Source organism: Misgurnus anguillicaudatus, chromosome 5, assembly GCF_027580225.2.
Source record: "Misgurnus anguillicaudatus chromosome 5, ASM2758022v2, whole genome shotgun sequence".
NCBI classification, from domain to species: Eukaryota; Metazoa; Chordata; class Actinopteri; order Cypriniformes; family Cobitidae; genus Misgurnus; species Misgurnus anguillicaudatus.
The window spans coordinates 29,701,690-29,723,143 of NC_073341.2; the positions used below are offsets into that span (position 1 = coordinate 29,701,690).

At 38.0% G+C, this 21,454-nt stretch overlaps 1 protein-coding gene across 2 annotated transcripts in view; it reads left to right on the forward strand.

Moving 5' to 3' along the window:
- LOC129414323 (uncharacterized protein C1orf21 homolog) overlaps nt 1-16,590 on the forward strand; it is a 38,170-nt gene extending 21,580 nt beyond the window's left edge. For both annotated transcript variants that reach the window (XM_055168347.2, XM_055168348.2), the window contains exons 3-6: nt 3,726-3,811; nt 10,253-10,323; nt 12,370-12,430; nt 15,176-16,590. In XM_055168347.2, the coding sequence (XP_055024322.1) occupies nt 3,726-3,811; nt 10,253-10,323; nt 12,370-12,430; nt 15,176-15,217 (260 nt within the window). In that variant the 3' untranslated portion in view covers nt 15,218-16,590. The remainder of the gene's footprint in view (nt 1-3,725; nt 3,812-10,252; nt 10,324-12,369; nt 12,431-15,175) is intronic.
- The last annotated feature ends 4,864 nt before the right edge of the window (nt 16,591-21,454 follow it).

The following is a 21,454-nucleotide window of genomic DNA, read 5'->3' on the forward strand; positions in this document are numbered from 1 at the left end:
CGAAAATAAATACATTTATATTTTTGTGTTGTTTTCTAGTAAAAAATATTCTAGATCAAGGATTTATGCCCGCAACAATCACAAAAAAAAGTGTTTTTCTGGAAGGACTTTTGGGTGTAGTAAAATATATAAGATTATATCTAATAATTTCTACATGGTAATATTAACATTTATTAAGACCTAGATTTTCCTAAGTAAAATTATAAATAAATACACAATTGTACAAATATATAATAAGACTTAGGCCTGATTCATGCCGGCTGCGTAGTGTGTGCGTCTCAGCTGCGTGGCGTGTCCGTTTTTATTTAGGCTCCACTCCCATGTTAGCAGGTTTGACAGTTGACAACGCCTGCATGACACGCACGTCTCAGGCGCAGCTCGAGCCGCACCGAAAACGCGTGCATGCTAGGAATAGGACCGACGCCTATTTTTCACGCCACACGCAAGCGTCTTGGAAGCGTTTCCAGGCAAAATATATGTCACCTATAGCAACAGCAGCACAACAGCGCTGCGTCAGGCATGCTTCTGGTATGTACAGACACAGAAAACGCGACGCAGCCGCCACGCAACAGATACGCCACGCAGCTGGTGTGAATCGGCCCTTACTTTTCCCACACAGTTCAAATGAATAGTAAGTGTTATTATATATTTTCTTGTATTATTTAACAGGTTTTTAGGACTATGTGCAGTGACTATAAAATAAAGGCTGCGTCCGAAAACTCTAAATTGCTGCCTTCTGAGGCAGCATTCCAAGGCATGAAGGCATCAAGGCATGTCTGGATCCAATGTTAGGTTTACTTCCTGACTCCTGAGATCTTGTCCCACAATTCTATGTTTGTGTGCGCGTGGGGAATGTGATTGGTCGAGCCTGGTCGAGTTCGAAAAAGAAATGGCGGCCAATAAAGCGGCTGGAGCACAAGTTTAGTGTAAATAAATGTATATTTTCACTTTTTACACCTTTTAATGGTATTTCTAGCGAGAAATTAGTATTGTAGTTTTCAAATATGTGATTTAGTTATCACAAAGGCACTCTCTGTTTATATTTCAAACACGCTGCCTTTGAAGTGTGTCTAAAAGCGTTTCTCTTAGCTGCCTTCATGCCTCCAAAGTCATTGCCTTTATGAGGAAGCGAGGCAACAAGTCACTGCCTAAGTTTTTGGACGCAGCCAAAGTCTGCTTGATATTGTAAGGAATACCCACAACCCCTTGTGCCGAAATATTGTGATTATTTAAGCTTTTTCACAGAATAATAATTGCTAAGAACTTTAACTACTTAAATATTTGTTAATAAAATGTAATAGAAGTTTAAGCTCTTATATTATTAATGTTGTCTTGTTGCAAATTATAATTTTGTGGAGTCACCGTTTAGGTCAGGGTTTCCCAAATCTTACCCCGGAGGGCCGGAGCACTACAGAGTTTAGCTCCAACCCTAATCAAACTTACCCACCTGTGATTTTCTAGTGATCATGAAGACCTTGATTAGCTTCGTCAGGTGTGTTTGATCAGGGTTGGAGCTAAACTCTGCAGTGCTCCGGCCATCAAGGTAAGATTTGGGAAACCTCGGTTTAGGTGATCAGTGTTTACTTGCATGAATCCTGTTCAGCACATTTTATTGTTGTTCGCTCCACAGTACTGAGAATTCATGTAAAAAATGCAGTTTTGTGTGTGTTTATGTGGAGAATCAAGTTTATTCAATTCACCCTGCCGAAAAAAACCAGCATACCAGCAAGACCAGCATATGTTGTGTTTTGGTGCTGGTATGCTGGTGACCACCAGCTAAACCAGCATAGACCAGCAAAATTCCCAAGCTGGTCCATGCTGGTTTGATGCTGTTTTGTTTAGCAGGGCAGTCATACATTTTGTATTATGATGCTAATTTTATAAAACAAAGAGTAAGACTAAGTCCATACAACTATGTAAAAGAGAATAACAAACAGTAAATACAATCTACACTACAACAGGAAATAAGATTTGTTTAATATGTTTAGTACAGCAATGCTTCAACATTTAAAAAAGTAATAGAATGTAACTAAACGATTAAAATAAATGTAACTTATTAAATAAAAATTATAATTAATTGTCATTTACTTAATTATTTAACAAATGTTTTATGTATTATTAAGTAGATTTTATTTGATTCTGGAAGGTAAGTAGTACTTAAAATTATTTTATTTTACTGTTATGAGGATTTTATTAAGCACATTTTACAAGTAATTTTTTTCAGTGCACATGCGTAATGCAGTTTAGCTTCTGAACCAAGTTGAACTTCCGGTCTGTATTTATCTATCGGTCTGGCCAGTGACTTAACTGATCTTCTGTTGAAAACATGTTGGTGTGCTAAAGACGAAGGAAGACGACGAGCATGGATCACAATTCTGTGGAGAGGTTTGGTAGCCAGGCAAGAATTCAATGACCTGTAGCTAACATTGTTTACATTAATTTGACACAGTAACGTTAGCACAGTGTAATAGTTGATGGACGTTAGATATGATATATGAACGAGGGTAATTTACTTGTCATTTATTTACCTACTGTACTGCAAGTTGCGTTTAGTCCTCAAAAGCTGTTTGTTTATGTTGTTGCTGCTGAAACCGTCTATATTGAGAGAAAGAAAGCATCTTCTCTTCATTAACTCCCAAAGGTTGGTGTCATGCTGTTATCATTAATGAACTAATTAAAATATCTCCACATAAGAGAACCTCTCATCTTCCTGCCGAAAATAACCTGACTGAAGCGTACTAAAGTGACGAAATGAATGTGCAAATCCAAACTCTGCCATTTCTCTCAAGAGTACACATGATCCTCTCCCTAGCTGAAAAGATGGATTAGGATTTGAGATATTCTTCATGTGTCCTTTTTTAGTAATGCTGTCATCATGCTTGTGTGCATGCATATTTGTTTGCATGTCTGGCTATTTGGCTTTCAGGCCTGTTTTGTGTAACATATCGCGGTAAAATCAATTAAAGTTGGAGTTGTGTCATTTGAGTCGGCTTGTTCTGTTGGTGTGTGTGCATGTTTGTCAGCGTGTTGGAGCATGAGCTTTTGTGTGGAGACCTGTTTACATTCCTCAAGCTGTGAAAGGCTGTGTCGCTCGCTCCTTTATATTCCTTTAGCTTTTTCTCGCTTTTTGTGCATGTGTGGATGGGTTGCAGTGAGTCACATTCACAGACTGCCCACTCCAGCTGTCATGATTGTAACTGACAGGACGTCACAGCGAGAAAAGGGAAGAAAGCCGGTTAGAAGCGAAGATAAACAGAGATTGAGTGGGCCGTGGTTGCCTTTGCTGGTTTTTAGACACAGAGTAAAAGACAGCTTTATGGATGTGTAGGTGTGTTTATGTGCCATGAGGAAGTGGATGTACGGCTGCTGGTAATCTCTGACAGCTGGGAAATGGCGAAATCCAAAGCGTTTATTATTAAAAAACACAGTGCACCCCAAAAAAAGTCCCTCATTTTTGGGTAAATTGTTATTGGTTGTTTTTCCATGCAATGGAAGTGAATGGGGACTGAGGCTTTTAAGATCCAGGAAAGCACCTTGAAGCATCATGCAAGTGGATTTGTAACTAAAATTGAACTATATGCATAAAAATATATATAATGTTTTACATGATGGATACTGGTGTTTTAGTCTGTGTGATCTTTTCCACTTCCATTATTGCATGTCCATCAGTGATGTTAACAACCCCTTAACAACACACTCTCCTCTCTGTCTCTCCATCACTGCAGATGAATACAAGATGAAGGGAGTGGAGGAGGTGAAATACATGCATGGAGAAGAGGACCGAGTAAATGCACGCAACCAGGAGAACCTGGTGAGATAAAAAACGCACAAAGTTCCTCCTGTGGCATTGAGTTCATTGTAGTCTAAACTGTTTTTGCAGACACACCGCTAGCGGCACATAAGCTTGCTTTTTGCATATACATACTAGAGAAGTAAAACTATGTGTTTGTGCGGCACACGCATGTGCGGACCTGCATGGAATGTAAGGGAGGGAAATTCTGACCATTTTTTCCCCTTTTCACAGACTCTTAATGTGTAGGCGCTCGTATTACCAGACATCATCATCACTTTCATATTAGAGAGCTTTACATGCTTCTTCATGCACACGCTGATGTTTGAACTTGTCTTTGCATAATGAGAACACATTATTAACTTTCTTTATAAAATTTCAAGCTGTCTTTTTTTGTAACGAATTCGATTGTTTCTAAGCATACACATATTTAAAAATGTTCTTTACAAAAAATTGAAATCTCTCGTAGCCATCTCAATAACTTTGTTTCTTCAGTTGAACACAAAAAGCTTTAGATTAAAGGGCTGTCATGTTATCTTATATGGGAGCCAACATGGCGAAACTCCAAAAAGCACATACATCCATCATTACAGTCATCCAAATGACTCCAGTAGGTTAATAAATGTCTGCTGTAGCAAAATGATATGCTTGTGAGAGAAAATGATTTGAGCTTATTTAGCGATTGAATGTAAGCAAACGAGTGATATGGCGTTGACGTTGATAACCTCAAATCTCATTGGTTCTCATGTGTCTGCTTGTGGTGAACATAGATATGTATAAAGGCTAGATGTCTTACGGCGGAGTCTCTAACATCCTCACCTGGTGGCCATCTTACCACAGACAGTTCGCTCACTCTAAGCATTGAGTTTAATGGTGCAGGTACTTTTTAAGTTATGGTCATTTAAAAGTACCTGTACCATTAAAACTCAATGCTATGAGTGAGCGAGCCAAAATGCGGACGTTCCACTCAATTGGCCAGCAGCGCAGGCGAGACATCTAGCCTTTATCTATGGTGGTGAACTATTGCTTTAAAGGTGCATTGTGTAGCTTTTGGAAGGATTTCTTGACAGAAATGCAATATGATGCACGAAACTAGATTATAAGTGATGTATAAAGGCGTCACAAAGTGAACTGTATTGTTTTTATTACTTTAAAGGGGCCATGTCACAAGACTTTTTTCAAATGAAACAACAAATCTTTGGTGTCCCCAGAGTACACATGTAAAGTTTTAGCTAAAAATGCCATATAGATAATTTATTATAACATGTTAAAATTGACACTTTGTAGGTGTGAGCAAAAGTGTGGCGTTTTTTGTGTGTTCTTTAAAATGCAAATGAGCTGATGAAATTCAAACACTGATCGCAATGATGGTGGTTTGTTGCAATAGAGACAGAGCGCAGTTATGCAAATTTGAAAACCACGCCCACCGGGGGGAAACAATCCAAACGTCTCCATTGACTTTGTATTGTGAGAGGCTGCCTCCTCGTCATTTCTGGCTTATAACAAAAAACAGAATAATGTCTAAAAGCTGCTGTGTGACAATATGTACAGCTAACAAGCCAAAGAACCCAGAAATACGTTTTTAGCAGAGGTGGAAAGTAACGAATTACATTTACTCACGTTACTGTAATTGAGTAGTTTTTTTGTGTACTTTTACTTTTTTGAGTAGTTTTTAAAATCTGTACTTTTACTTTTACTTAAGTATGTTTTGTTTAAAGTATTGTACTTCGCTACATTTTAAATCATATCCGTTACTGAGTAAAAAAATATTTAAAAAAAGCAAGATGATAAAGACGCGCAACGGATGATCGATGGGCGGGGCCGCGGGGGAACGCGCAAAAAGAACCATGGAGACGGACGAGACAGGCGCGCGCTAATACAGACCCGCCTCAGTTCAAATCTTATGAAAGAAACCCCTGGTCATATTTAAGCGAACACTTTCCACTGACGGGAAGCGAGTGTTTCATTCCTATGAAAGGTAGGATTCATGCTCTCGAGTACGAAAATGCAGACCGGGTTTTACCGCTCATTTGCACGACGCGTTTTTAATACAATGCCCATTATCCTCCGCAGTCTAGCAGCTTCGCGTCAAGTCAAACACAACTTAAGAACGTCCTCGAGAATGCGCATGTCATTAGACATTGCAGAGAGAGAGAGAGAGAGAGAGAGAGAGAGAGAGAGAGAATAAAGGTCTCACATCAGGTACCCAGATCAGGGAAGCTAGAAGACAAGAAACGTGTCAAAAGTATGACATGGCACTCATCTCATTATATGCTCATTTAAACTAGATATATAGTTTAATAAAATAATGTATGTTACCAGCAATACATCAATTACAACCTCACTATAGTGATTATATTTACAAGCTGCTGACCACTTTCAAAAGTGCATAACTCACATATAAAATCATTAAATAATTCCATAAATGTTTCTTAGTTTAAAAAAGCTTTTTATTTTATTAATGTTTTGTTATTGCACTTTAATTGTAAAGATGTTCCTACAATTAAACACAACTAGTTTGAGATGTATATTCCCTTGTCTTTTTTGAACTATACTAAAATCCTCCACCTCTTCCCGCTGTAAAAAAAAGTAACTTTTACTCTGAGTAAAGTTAAAATGATTTACTTTTTACTTTTACTTGAGTAGATTTTTAGACCAGTAACTTTACTTTTACTTAAGTAAAATATTATTTAAGTAACTTTACTTTTACTTGAGTACAATATTTTAGTACTTTTTCCACCTCTGGTTTTTAGAAGCTGCCGAGCCTACTAATAGGAGTACTATGAAAAGTTGCCTGTTTCCACTTGTGTGCTTTTAAGTGCTCGTTTTTTGAGGTCGACAGCTTATAAAAACGTATTTCTGGGTTTTTTGGCTTGTTAGCTGTACATATTGTGACACAGCAGCTTTTAGGCATTATTCTGTTTTTTTTTGTTATAAGCCAGAAATGACAAGGAGGCAGCCCTTTCACAATACAAAGTCAATGGAGACGATTGGATTGTCCCCCCTCCCCGGTGGGCGTGGTTTTCAGGTTATGACGTGCTGCGCTCTGTCTCTATTTAAACTCAATTGTGCTGTGAATTATTTTCTCTCTGCACTAAATGGCTGTGCTGTGGTTGGATAGTGCAGATTAAGGGCGGTATTATTATTATAATATCTCCTTATAAGGAGAGCCACATTTCAATGACCTAATTTTTCACGTGCTTGGAGAGAATGGTTTACCAAAACTAAGTTACTGGGTTGATTTTTTTTCACATTTTCAAGGTTGATAGAAGCACTGGGAACCCAATTATAGCACTTAAACATGGAAAAAGTCAGATTTTCATGCTATGGCACCTTTAAAATTAGCCATTTTTATCTATATACACCGCAGGTCTCCTTACATGGAAGTCGCCATTTCGTGCCGTCATGTTTCTACAGTAGCCCTAAACGGACAAACTGATCTACAGAGCGTGTTTTGTCACTACATCGTCTCGGATAATGACATGTTTGTCCTGTGGCATCTACCGTGGTTTCGCTGTGCGTTTTGAAGGGGAGGAGTGAGAGCTGTGGACTGAGTTGTTGGTTGCAATTCATCGCAAAATGCCACTAAAAATCTACATGGTGGCCCTTTAAATGTTGTGAAGTCAAAGTTTTGTTCACTAAATAATTTAGCATTAAATGGCTATTTTCACCTTCATTACTTAACTAGAAATTTTGTGACTGTACATTTGAGATTTATAAGTGAATGCATAAATGGTCTCTTTTATGAATGCCATTTCACGTTAAATTGGCAATAGGGCCCTACCAAGTGGTTAATTGAATTATGTTTTGTAAATGTGGGCACAGGCAGGCATATTAATGTCCTCATTAGAGGTATCAAAAAAGCTTTGGTTCCTCAGTTTGTATTATTTAGTTCTTATCTAAAATTTAATTTATTTAAATGTATAAATCTGTAAAATTCATTATTAGAACCTAAATGATGCTAAGGTATTGGACAGAAGAATCTTACCAATATAAAAAATGCTTTATTTTTCGTATGTTTCACTACATAGACACTATCTTCTTGTATGTTACTCATCTTTGACAACATGTATATAGTTCCCACTTTATTTATATTTAGATACATGTGCATTCTATCCTCAAAATATTTGTTCCCTTTTTTCTCCTTTTCCTCTTTTTCTTTTATCTCTATCTTATTGTTTTCTTATTATCTTCTATGCATTATTTATCATTATCAGTTCCAGTATTTACTCTGGACTAAGTTTATAAAACTGTTGTAAATGCTGGTACTTCAGAAAGAAAAAACGAATAAATCATTGATGAAAAAAGTCTGTTAAATTCATGTTGACTAAATGGGTAATTTTAAATGTCCTTCCAATTGCATTTGTGTATATAGCATATTTAAAGGTGCAGTTTGTAGATTTTAGTGGCATCTAGTGGTTAGATTGGGAATTGCAACCAATTGCTCAGTCCACTGCTCAAGTCCCTCCCTTTTAAAGCGCATAGAGGCTATGGTATCCACCACAGGACAAACATGTCATCGTCTAAGACAACATAGTGACAAAATGTGCTCTGTAGAGCAAATTGTCTGTTTAGGGCTATTGTAGAAACATGGCAGGGCAAAATGGCTCCTTCCTGCGTAGGGCTGCACGATTTGGGTAATTTTTCCCATTGCGGTTATCGATGCTAATATTGCAATGTGCGATTATACTAAATGGTACCATGAGTCAACTTGATGGGTTTTAAGGAAAATCCACACACAGTTTAGCTAAAATGTGTATTTGTAAAACTAGAAATGTTTTCGTATTGCCACATGATGCAGCAACTGCTCAGTGTCAGTAATCCTAAATCCAAAATACCGCCATACAACAGACATAGAGGTTTTTTTTAGCTACCAGATCACTGTCAACCTCCTCTGCATCCATCTTCGCTCTGGTATAAGTGACAACGCACACCACACACGTGCACTGCGTTTTTTGTTCGTTTTTCTTTCTTTTTTTAAACAGCAAGGAAAATCATCAAACTGTTATCAGAAAGTTTGTGTTAACAAGTCCACACATTTATTTATTTAATATAATTGCATCATTTTGCTGTCATATAATCGCACAGGCTGACATCGCAATTGCGATTGCGATTAATTGTGCAGCACTATTCCTGCGGTGTATGTAAACGCCACAATTCACAATTGTGAAATTTGTCTGACAGTTAATTGCCTAATAAATTGTGACGATTATGACGATTAATTGTCTGTTTTATTGCTTTGACATCTCATAGATTTTGTTTGTATATTAAATAATTTTCACACATGGTTGTGATTATTTAAAATAAATATTTTACAAGGTTTACCTAGCAGTGAATATTAATACACATAACACAAGTAATTATTTAATGATAATAGTTCATACTGCTTATCAAAGTTTTGCAGCATTCTTTAAAGGTGCAGTGTGTAAATTTTAGAGACATCTAGTGGTGGTGAGGTTGAGAATTGCAACCAACGTCTCAGTCCACTACCCACCCTCGCTTTTGAAACGCATAGAGAAGCTGCTGTTGCCACCACCGGACAAACGTGTCATCTTCGGAGACAACTTAGTAAAAATAGTTTGTCCGTTGGGGGCTTCTGTGGAGGCGTTGCGGCACGGAATGGCGACTTCCATGTGGGGGGACGTTAAAAACGTCTCATTCTAAGGTAATAAACACATAACGGTTCATTATGAAATGTCATTATACACCCCGATAATATAGTTTCGTAAGTTATTTTGCATTTCTGTCAAGAGATCCTTCTCAAAATAACACACTGCACCTTTAAATGCTGTTTTTCCACTGTATTAAATGGCTTTGCATTGTATTGCATTACACTGTCAGTTAAGGAGTGCCTTCTGATACAGTCTCGTTTATACAGACACTACAGCTCCCTCTTGTGTTTTTTAGAGAGATGTGCAATCATTGCGGTGATCTGAAATCATTGCGATAAGGTCAAGGAGATGATTATTTAATCATTGTGACAGCCCTGTTATACACCACTAATAATAAACCTGTAGTTATGTATATTATATTGCATTGATTTTTGTTAAAAAAAATCCTCATAAATTTACACACTGCACCTTTGTGTGTAAATAGTACTTTAAAGACATCTCTACAGTCGTTCCCATATGAACAAACCAGGTTAATGAAGTTGTTCAGATTGAGCAGGTGTTCGGATGCCCGCGATCATAGGAGAACACAGAGGGAATAAAATGAGGGAGTCTGTCTCTGCGTCACCTCTCTCAACACTGCTGTGTTTTCTCATTAGCAGTGGTCACAGTAAGGTCAATGCACAGGTCTCTATATCACGTTGTGTTCCCGTGAGGCTGGTTTTGGAGGAGGTCCAGGAGCCGACAGGGCCTCCTCACCAGCAGGGTCACCAGGGAAGGGCGGCGGAGACCGAATCTGTCTTTGTTTTGAACGCTAGTAAGTGAAAATGTGTTCTTTCCGGGTGTGTTGCAGGAGAAGAGTTCAATGCAGTACAGGACCAAACAGCACAAAGAGGTGCCTGGGCCCAGCGCCAACAAGACAAAGTAAGTGTGAGGTTATAAATGTGCCTTTCGGTTTACGGTCTACATGGGTTTCTGTTTGTTGTTTGGGTGCGGGTGAAAATGAGACAAAGGTGTGTTAAGTCTGTGTGGTTTACTTAGCATTGTAAGTGTTTCTACTTCCCTAAGGGTTTTGTATTTTTGTTTGAGTTAAATGGTGCCATGTTTCACAATTTATTGCATGGAGACGTAAATGTTTATTGTCTTTGGACATAGTTTTCGATTTCAAAGGGCTTCACGAGCATAATTACGTTTACAGAATATTTTCAGAAGAAAAAGATTATAAACACAGAAAATAAATTAAAACATAAAAATGGAATAAAGACTGGAAAACAAAAGATATACAGAAAGGAGATTTGTTATCATTCACTCGCACGCAAACGCGTATGATTTTCTTTCCTACACGGAAAACAAACAAAAGTCTGAGCTGCATTTTCAATACACTGGAAATTATTGGAGACTGCGCATGTTGAGCTCCCAAAAAACAACTTGTGTGTAGTCTGTTCTGCATACTACACAGCTTTAAAAGATGTATAGTGAATGTTATGCACAAGTACCACTTCCTCTTTTTTACGTGCAATAAAAATGGAAAAAAGAATGTGGACAGGAGATACCACAAATGACCTGTGTATATATATTTTCAATTTTTATTGCACGTACAAAATAGGGACATGCTAAATGTTTGGGTAGGTTTGAATGATTATTAGCATGTACAATATATGATCCGTTAAAGGAATAGTCTACTTATTTTCAATATTAAAATATGTTATTACCTTAACTAAGAATTGTTGATACATCCCTCTATCATCTGTGTGCGTGCACGTAAGCGCTGGAGCGCGCTGCGACGCTTCGATGGCGTTTGGCTTGGCCCCATTCGTTCAATGGTACCATTTAAAGATAAAGTTAGAAGTGACCAAACACATCAACGTTTTTCCTATTTAAGACGAGTAGTTATACGAGCAAGTTTGGTGGTACAAAATAAAACGTATCGCTTTTCTGAGCGGATTTAAGGGAGGAACTATGTTGTATGGCGTAATAGCACTTATGGGAGTACTTTGACTCGGCGCAGTAACACCCTCCCTCTCCCATTATGAGAGGGAGAAGGGGAGCGGACTTTTCAGGCGAGTCGAAGTACTCCCAAAAGTGCTATTACGCCATAAAATGTAGCTCCTATTTTAAATCCGCTTAGAAAAGCGCTATGTTTTATTTTGTACCACCAAACTTGCTCGTATAACTACTTGTCTTAAATAGCAAAAACTTTGATGTGTTTGGTCACTTCTAACTTTATCTCTGTTTGATACCATTGAATGAATGGGGCTAAGCTTAATGCTATCGAAGTGTCGCAGCACGCTCCAGCGCTTACGTGCACGCACACAGATGACAGAGGGATGTATCAACAATTCTTAGTTAATGTAATAACATAGTTTAATATTGAAAATGAGTAGACTATTCCTTTAAGCCTTATAAGTTATTGCCTAGTGATTTATATTAAAGTACACTCTGTGTGTTATCATATTTAACACATTGTGTCATTTCATGTTGATTTTGAGTTTAAATTAGGGACAACACAAAGTGTGTTGTTTCAAAAATGTGTTAAGAGATGTGTTAAGTTAAGGACAACATTAGATGTGTTATTTTAACACATTAATTTTAAGAGTGTAGTGTTACCACATAATTCAATGAATATGACATTCGTCGTCGTCATACATGTTTGTGTTGTTTGTCGGGGAGCGTGTGAGCATTCAAATGTTTGTGTGTGTATTTGGAAGTGTGTTCATTAAAAGTGAACGCTTATTTAGTGTTTTGTGTGTTCCGATGTATGCTCAGTTTATGTGTTGTATAACAATTCATGGTGCCTGCTGTAATTTCTCGATTCAAATGATTCCTGACAGCCACTCAGGATCCTACAGGAGCTGCTTATTCTGTATGTGTATGTGCACTTTGTGCTTGTTGTAATGGAAAATTCTAGTGTATTTGTTGCTTCCCTTCTCCTACCCCCACTAACTTCCTTTCTTTCTCTCTCTTTCTCAGCATACACACGTCAGAGAGTCAGCAGGAGTTCTTCAGAATGCTGGACGAGAAGATTGAGAAGGTGAGGAAAGACCAAAAGCACAGGGATCGGGCGTAAAAGAGGAATTCAACATTTTAAAGGGCCACCGTATGCCATGTACAGCTCTTCCGAGAAATGATTGTTTATCTGAAAACATTATGTCCTTTTGTCTTGTACATTCCCTGTCTGGTACTTCCTTAAAACAAGAGATAAAAGAATACATTTATGGCTCTGCTTTTCCCCTGAACTTCCCTCTAACTCTCTCATCTTATCTGTGTTCGTGTCGCTCTTGAGTTCTGGGATCAATTGGTCTGAAATGAATTAAATCTGAACATTTTGTTTGAGTTTGTTTAAAAATTATGTAAGTTGTACGAGGGTCACGGGAAGCTCTGGGGCTTTTAAACTGCACATAAATCCAAACATTTGGACTGACTGTTCCACACAGTTGTCATTTTGGAAGTTGTTGAATCTGATTCATTCGTTCGAAGAGTGTCATCAATAACCGGATATATCTTCATTGGTTGCTATAGTTGCTAAACGCTTACGCATCAACCCAGCTCCCAAGAGATAGAAGTAGCCGTCATTGTGGACAGAGATGCTGGAAAACTGAAAGTTTCTGCTCATGTAGTATTTTGACATCTAAACCACATAGTTATTTGCTCATTTACCATTCAATATTTGCTGCATTTAAGCATCAGCGAGTGAATTCAGACACAGCTACATAGATTTACAGAACACTGCATTTTATGTATTATTTTATTTTCCAAATAGCAAGAAACTCCTTTACAAAGCATTTGTATTTTTTTTATCAGACTTTAATCCACATAGATTTGCTGTTCAGAGTACAGTTGGATACAAGTTGGCTATAATAAACAATCAGATTTTTGCTACCTAATGCCGGGCTCACACTACAGGATTTTTTTTTAATCCTGGCCTATAATGAAATCTGGTTACAGCACACACATAAGGAGAATCTTGACAGATATTATTTTCTTAACCCGTTAACTGCTGCTGTCCCGTGAGTGGGACACCAGTATTTTTCTTTGTAAATGTTAATCTATAACGACAAACTATATATTGTTGGAAAGGTCTAATGCTGCGTTCAGACCAGCCACAGTAGAGGCGTCAAGCGCGAGTGATTTCAATGTTCAGTCAATGTGAAGACACATTGACGCACGTCTGGAGGTCTCGCTGTGCGAATGAGGCGTTTAGTGCGGCGTGGTAGACGGTAGGTGCGAAATTGAGCGTTGCCGAAGCAAATGCGCTAGTTGAAAAATGTGAACTTTGGCGAAAAATCTCTCTGCGTTAACCAATCAGGAGCTTGCTCTAGTAGTGACGTGATTACCGAAAGCGAGCAGAGTCGCAGAAGCCCCTCACATGATGCGAATTTCTGCGTGAATGTCTCGATGACTGGAATTTTACGTGCGGCTTTTACGCACGAATGAAGCAAGTGACCTCAAAATGTTCAAGCGGCAAACTAGACGCGGTAGACGCGATTTTGACGCCTCTAACGCGGCTGATGTAAACCTACAGTAAGAATGTAGTTTTCATATTTCAAGACCTTTTGCCAGTACCGTATTTTTCGGACGAATTAGTCGCTCCGGAGTATAAGTCGCATCATTCAAAAATGCGTCATTAAGAAGTAGTAACATATATAAGTCGCAGTGAACTATACGTCGCATTTATGAAATTATTTCACAAAATCCAAGCCGAAGAACAGACATTTAATCTGGAAAGGCAAGTTATTCAACTAAACAATAGCACACAGAACAGCAGGCTGAACAGATGTCGGTACGTTAAATTAATATTATCAGTTATTTAAACGATAAACAATGGCAAACAGAACTTACCTGGAAGGTTAAATAGGCTAAATTAACCGAACAAGCCAACTAGCAGGAAGTTCGCAGGTTCGTCATTCCACATCACTGAATCCATTGAATTACATAAATACAGGAGCAGCATATAGCGGCTGTAGACGGTCATGATGTCCGTTGCCTCATAAATGTTAAAATGAATTCATACTGACTTACAAGGCGCACCTGACTATAAAGGGGGTCGCACACCGGACGCACCACGTCGAGGACAACTCGGAGGTATCGTAAACAGGAAGTTCACATTATAGCACGAGCTTCGTCAGATAACTTCTACTTCAAAAAGCAAAATATACGTCAGCAGCCAATGTTAATCGTTAATGATTTGGGACAAATATGATGTTATTTAATGCTAAACTATGTGAGTGGCGCCGGTGTGCATATACTCATTGAAAGCAATGTGTTTGATTTTTTTTTAGAACGGCGCGGTGCTAAGCTGCGCGTCCGGTGTGCGACCCCCTTAAGACGCAGCACCAGCCAAAATATAAAAAAAAAAACGCGCCATGTAGTCCGGAAAATACGGTAATAATAATGCAGTAACTGTAATTTATTCATTTGTGACACGAGTATGCAGCGATTCACGATTTGTTTGCACAAGTTTTAATCTGTAACAGTCACCCATTACATGATAATCTGAGATAAACATCGGAACCAATTGAGATACAGGACACGATTTTGGAGACCGGTCGCTGAGAGTTGAACATTTTTTAACTTTGTGAGAAATGCTGGACTCATCATTATCACTTTTTACTCAGCCATCCAATCACAGTGGAGGAGGAGCTGTAATGCAGACTTGCATTATAAATGTTCAGTTTTGAGATTTTTGTTCGTGTTTTTTTTTTTGTATGTTTCAGTTTTTCACTTACCACTTTTTTTGTTTAATTCATCTCATCTTTTTTCTCTGTTTATTTCCCAGGGGCGGGACTATTCCTCGGAGGAAGAGGACGATGTGACATAGCAGAAAAGACTCAATTTTTGACAACGATAGAAAGAGTGAACTCCAAATCAGTGTTTCCTGTGTCTATAACACTCGGCGTGTGTGTGCAAATGTGTGTTTGTGTGCTTGTGAGAGTGAAAGAACGCAGGACTTTTCCTCGTAGGCTGTTGTACCCCTGACCTCTTCTCTCTTGGGCTCTTGGGCCTGCTTGGAGACGGTTGGATAAGGAAACAAGCTTGATTGATGTATTATCAACACAGACTCACTCGTACGTAGACTCTGACGTAATCCGAGGACCCCAATCCCTCCGTGCTCCTGCGGCCAGCATCGAAACGGCACTGTCTATGACGGAGGGCCTCGTCCAGCTAACAGAGAGGGAGAGATTTTACAGAGAAAATCAAGATGAAAGCATGTGAAAAAGAAAGACGACATGCCCTTCCAAATCCCTATTTAAGTGACAACCCGGAAAAAAAACACGGAGGCAGGAGAGGAGAGCTCATGAACAACATCCTCTGGATGAATGTAAAGATGGAGTTTTGTGTTTTTTCTTTTTTTGGTGGGAATGGGAAAATGAAAGAGAGCTATTTTATTAAGAGCGATTATATGAATGAACTGGCTGATTTTTATTATTTTGATAAAAACGACTTGAGGTTGAGTTTTTGAAATCTGGACTCCTGTCTTTTTGAAGGACCTTTTTTTAATTTGTAAAGGTTGTAGGTTTGTTCCACGTATATGTTTTTATCAGGACTGTGCGTTGACCCCATAACGCTTACCTACATATACACTTGGAGCTAAAATACATTACCACACCCTCTTTCCACGCACACATACACACAAGTTCTCACTTTCTGTTTGCATATCCTGCTATTATATGTCAAGTTCTCATACATGGGAGGAAATATGGACAGACTAGTAACCGACAGTTATTGTTGTCCACACATTTACACCAAAATAGATCCCTTATAGTTGAATTATAAAAATAATTCAACTTCTAGATCCATATTGTCTGTTTATGCTGCGGTTAACACAGGTAATGGTCAAATTGAGTCATTTTAACAGGGCATCTGTGTTAATCTGTCATGTTCAGTTCTGACTGTGTTAATCTTTGTCAAAGGGATGTATCATTCAGAGAGAGGTTTAACAATTGTTAAAAAGTCCCTGTATTTATTTAGTTATAATGTTCACCCGTTTTACATTACATCGTCTCTGTTCCTCACCCTGCCTTTCTCGCCTCATAAAATCGTGGACCACCAAACCAGGATGAAGTGAGGTGGGGTGGGGTCAGTCCGGGGACACAGCACTGGCCAGACGTCTGGCATTGTGATTACTGGATTGAATTCCTTTTAAATTTTATTTTCAATGTTTCTTTTTCTATTAAAATGTTTGACACAAGAGCTGTTGCTGTTGGTTTGTGTTAGTGTGCAGTTTGATGATTATTTGTTTATTGAGAGTCTGTGTCTGTGTCTGTTCGTGTAGGTAGGTAGTGTGGTGCTTTGCTGACATCATTAACCCATTTGAGCGTCATGTTTCCTGTTGGTGGTCTGACTCATAACGTTAAAAATACTTTAATAGTTTATGGGGTCGAATTTCAAATGCAGAGATGTGGAGATTACATTTCCATCATTGAGTAAATTATTAAACCGTGCAAATAGATAACTATAATGTTGTAAAAGCCGACCCACGTCACGTGCTTTCGTAGAATCCTCAGAATGGAGACCTTTATGTGCTTGTTTAATTGCACACTTCTGTTATGCGACGTCTCCATCTGCTGGTTGAGAAGCGGAAGTACATCACACATTTTTATTCTGGTTATCACTAATTTGCGTTTTTATTTTAGGTAAACTTTTTAAAATCTAAATCAATCTATAAAGCTAATTTTATATTGTTAATCTAAACGTTTTTTGTCAGTTTGTTTGTTCCCTGGGGTTCGAACCTTTGATATTTGAATTGCTAACCCAATGTATTACCAACTGAGATACACAGGGTTCCCACGGGTCCTTGAAATCCTTGAAGGTTTGTGAATCTTGGGGGAAAAATTCAAGACCCTATGAAGTTTTTAAAAATATACATACATAAAAACAGGTAATTGAAAGTGCTTGAATCTATTTTATGCAAGAAGTTTTCTGGAAAAATCCATATTATTTCCTGTGTAGTGTAGGATAATATCATAAAATTTCTAGCCTTATATGCACACATGCTGAACTGTTCGCTTTAAATGCTTATATCTTCTATATGCGAATGTTGATACCAAAATGCTTTTTTGCATAGTTGTGTTTTACACACAAAAAACGTCTTGGGTACGTATGTAACTGTTGTTCCCTCAGAAGGGAACGAGACGCTGCGTCTCCCTTGCCATACTTCCTGCGTCCCTGTAACGCCGTCTTTGGCAAGATTTCAGATAGCGATATACTTTCTGGCTCCCGCGTCACCCTGTCTTTTCGTTAAGCCTCAACATTGGTTGAATTTGATACACATTCAGACACACTTACCCTTAGAGGTGTCCCCAAAGTGTCACCGAAGTGACGCAGCGTAAGTTCCCTCGAAAGGGAACTGTAACAATGTATCTTAAAAGGTAACACGATGTAACCTTGCTCTAACCTGAAATGTGTCCCCACATTTAGTCCTTGAATTTGAGGGAATTAGACCTGGAAAATGCTTGAAAGGTCCTTGAATTTTAAGTTAACTAAGGTGTGGGAACCCTGGATACAGGAACACTAAACATCAGCACATTAACGTCAGTATACAAATACAGAGGAAAAAATATTTATACCGCGTTTAATGCTCAAATAATTATTTTTGTTATTATTATAGTTTTTTTAAACAATTTAGATTTGGGTTTATGTATTGGCTGCACCAATTTTCCTCTTTTGAAATTAATTTATACTTTAGTTTGATTTACAGAAGTAAGAAGCAATGTGTATAGCTGGTCTGTGTCACTGATGTGAATCTTTATTTAAACCACTTGTCACTTTATTAGTACATTACTCTCACATAAACAGGTCTTTTTGTCCTGACCTTTACAGTTCTAACCTTTAGAAAGGAGAAGAGTGGTAAAGAGAGGAACATGGACAAAAATGATCTTCTTTTCTCGAGGTAATAATGCAATAAATCCTTGTTTTATTACAGGACAACGTGTTCGAAAGGGTTGGCTGTGTTTTTGCTCTCGCATGGTGTGCCGGTGTGACACTTGGGCACACACATGGTTGAATGAGTTTTACCAGGCTGGTTAGTTCTGGATTTGTGGTTGTTCTGCTCTCTGTTGGGCCGAAGTGGGTGTAATGGGACTTCACGATGGTTGCCGTGTTTTAAAAAAGATTCTTAATTTAAGTAGAATAATTTAGAAGGTTTAATGTATATGAGAAAGACATACGTGTGTGTGTGTGTGTGTGTGTGTGTGAGAGAGAGAGAGAGAGAGAGAGAGAGAGAGAGAGAGACCTGTGAGAGTTTTGGCTTGGTTGGCACTCTGCACTGCCAACATGAGCTCACAGCAATTACACCTAACACAGTCCAGCAGCTCTCTCTCTCTCTCTCTCTCTCTCTCTCTCTCTCTCTCTCTCTCTCTCTCTCTCTCTCTCTCTCTCTCTCTCTCTCTCTTTATTTTTCTCTTTCTGTATTTCCAGCTTTATCACCATATTCATCTTTAACACTCATCCCTTAATCTCTGACCATTGCTTTCTTTCCTCCATAAACCATACACATTGTGGTTTTGTAGTTTTAGCCTCTCCACTATTCTAATTCTTTATCATCACTGACAGTTTATCCAGCAGTACCACCATTGAACCATTGCTGTTACTTTGGTGTGAGAATTAGTTTTTTAATTATGGAAAACTTCACACCAATAACTAGAACCAAACTTCGCATGTGTTGTTTTTTGGCAGTGAAACTTCTGTCAGAATAACTCAATGTGAAAATCTGCACCAGACGTAGATGACATAACAGACAGAAACCAGGTTTGCGACAGCCATAGATCTTATGCTTTGGCTGTGCTCAGATGATTTTTGATAAAGCATTTAGCTTTAACTTTTAAATGAAAATTCTGCTGTTGTGTTTTGTTTTGCTCTGTGCAGGTCTGTTTTCTAATGAAGCTCATGGTGTGCTTCACTTTAACTTTACATTTGTATATATTATACACAGAGGTGCATTATAATGAGTTGTTATGTTGCTGAACACACTGAAAAAAATTATTGTTGTTCATTTAATCACACTCACTTTTCAAAGAATTGTCACCATGCACTGAAAAAAAATGATTCATTCAGTTTACTCAAAATGTTTAAGGTAAGTGGTTGCAATCAATTTATTTAATCTACATTTAAACAAAAGTTTTTTATTTTATTTTACTAATCTTTTTTGTTTAAATGTAGCTTAAATAAATTGATTGCAACCACTTACCTTAAAAATTTTGAGTAAATTGAATAAATCAGTTAGTGTGATTAAATGAACTACTGTACAAGAGATGTACTGACACTTTTTGCTTTGTAAACGTTTAAACCTAAACACTAGAGGGCGCGATATCATCAAATGTAGCAACACTTTTTAAAACGTTTCAATGCTCAAAATCCTCAAATATGCTCATTTTAATCAATTTTAGGGCACATCCCGTATTTCCCGTCAAAATACCATAATTACGATTAGTGTGACTTAATAGTTACACACATATTTGTTGTAAATTTAGCCACCACTTCAATGTAAGAAATTAAACTAATTAATTATCAAAGCTTTCATAACTCGTTTATATATATATATATATATATATATATAAGGCTGTTTTGGCAGAGAGTAAGTGGGAGAGGCATGTGTGTCAGCTGCAACAAAATCCTTAGATGTACTGAACTCAACAATGATGACGTCAGTGGTGGTGGGATACACGAGGCTTGGACGGGAATGAGAGCGCGCGATGGAAAAGTATTAAATGAGCAAATGGGGAAAGAATGGAGGAATATGGGGAAACAGAACTGGGCGACACACTGTTTCACAGCCACATCCAGAATAAGAAATCAACAGAAGCAAAATATCAGGTCTAGTATGAAAGCACCAGTGGCGCGATGGCATAATTTCCTCTGGCCATACAAAATGACATTCTCAAATAGCACATTCATAAAACCTCATTATATATAAATAAAAAATGCATGGTGCACAAATAACAACGTTGTTATCTGTGCACGTCCATGCATTTTTTATTTATACAAACGCTGAAATTATCGTTTAAATTAAAATGCTTTTCAAAGGCTGTAATTTTTAACTAAAACTAATCAGTGCAACTTCAGCAACATATAATCTAAAACAAGATAATATCTATCAACACAAAACATTTATACTGTGACATCTCTCCACACAGTCAAATGTAACATACGTTTAAAAAATGCGATAGCACATGAGTTAACTAATACAGACAAAAATATGAGATAAAATTCTCAGTAAAATAGGGTTAAATGAAAAAACGGGTCTTACCTTTTCACGTCGTGCAGTTTTTATTGCACAAGTGGCTATTCAAAAAGCTGTGCAAATAATTATTACAATTCACTGCGACTGCGCTACAATTTCCAATTTGGAACTGTAAGTACACGTTTATCCACAGAGAACAAATCATATATACATCTAGCTCAGTGGTTTGCAAACTGGGGGCCGCGAGATGGTACCAGGGGGGCCCCGGTTTTATGACATGAAATATATTAATTAATCATGATTTCTGTGTAATTAAACCTAAAGAAATAAGGCTACTAACCAAAAGCACTACTTTTTTGTGTAATTTAGTGGTTTTTTTATATACAAATGTTGAGTTTTAGAACAGTTTTTTGTCACACATTTTCTTTGGGGGGCCGCGAAGGAATGCACCGTACACAAGGGGGGCCACTGGCTGAAAAAGTTTGGGAACCACTGATCTAGCTCATGTGGCAGAGCTGTCTAAATGTTAGTATTATAATTGCGAAAACACAGGTAACACTACCCACCGTAGCAGTTATCAGGAGGAGATCTGCGCTGCAACCGTCAGGTGGATGACATCAGAGTACCGCGAGGGCTATTGGTCTTTGTCAGATGATGTCACGCTGCATTTTGGGTGTCGCCGCCATTTGTAAGCTATCAAAGAGTTCTATAGCAGGAGAATTGTCCTTTTTCATTTACTTTGTACAATTTTATCATTGAAACATTCTTTTTGTGTCATTGACGCTAATTTAAAGGTGCAATGTGGGACTTTCAGGATGACCTCTCGACAGAAATGCAATATATTATACATAACTATATTATCAGTGGTGTATAAAG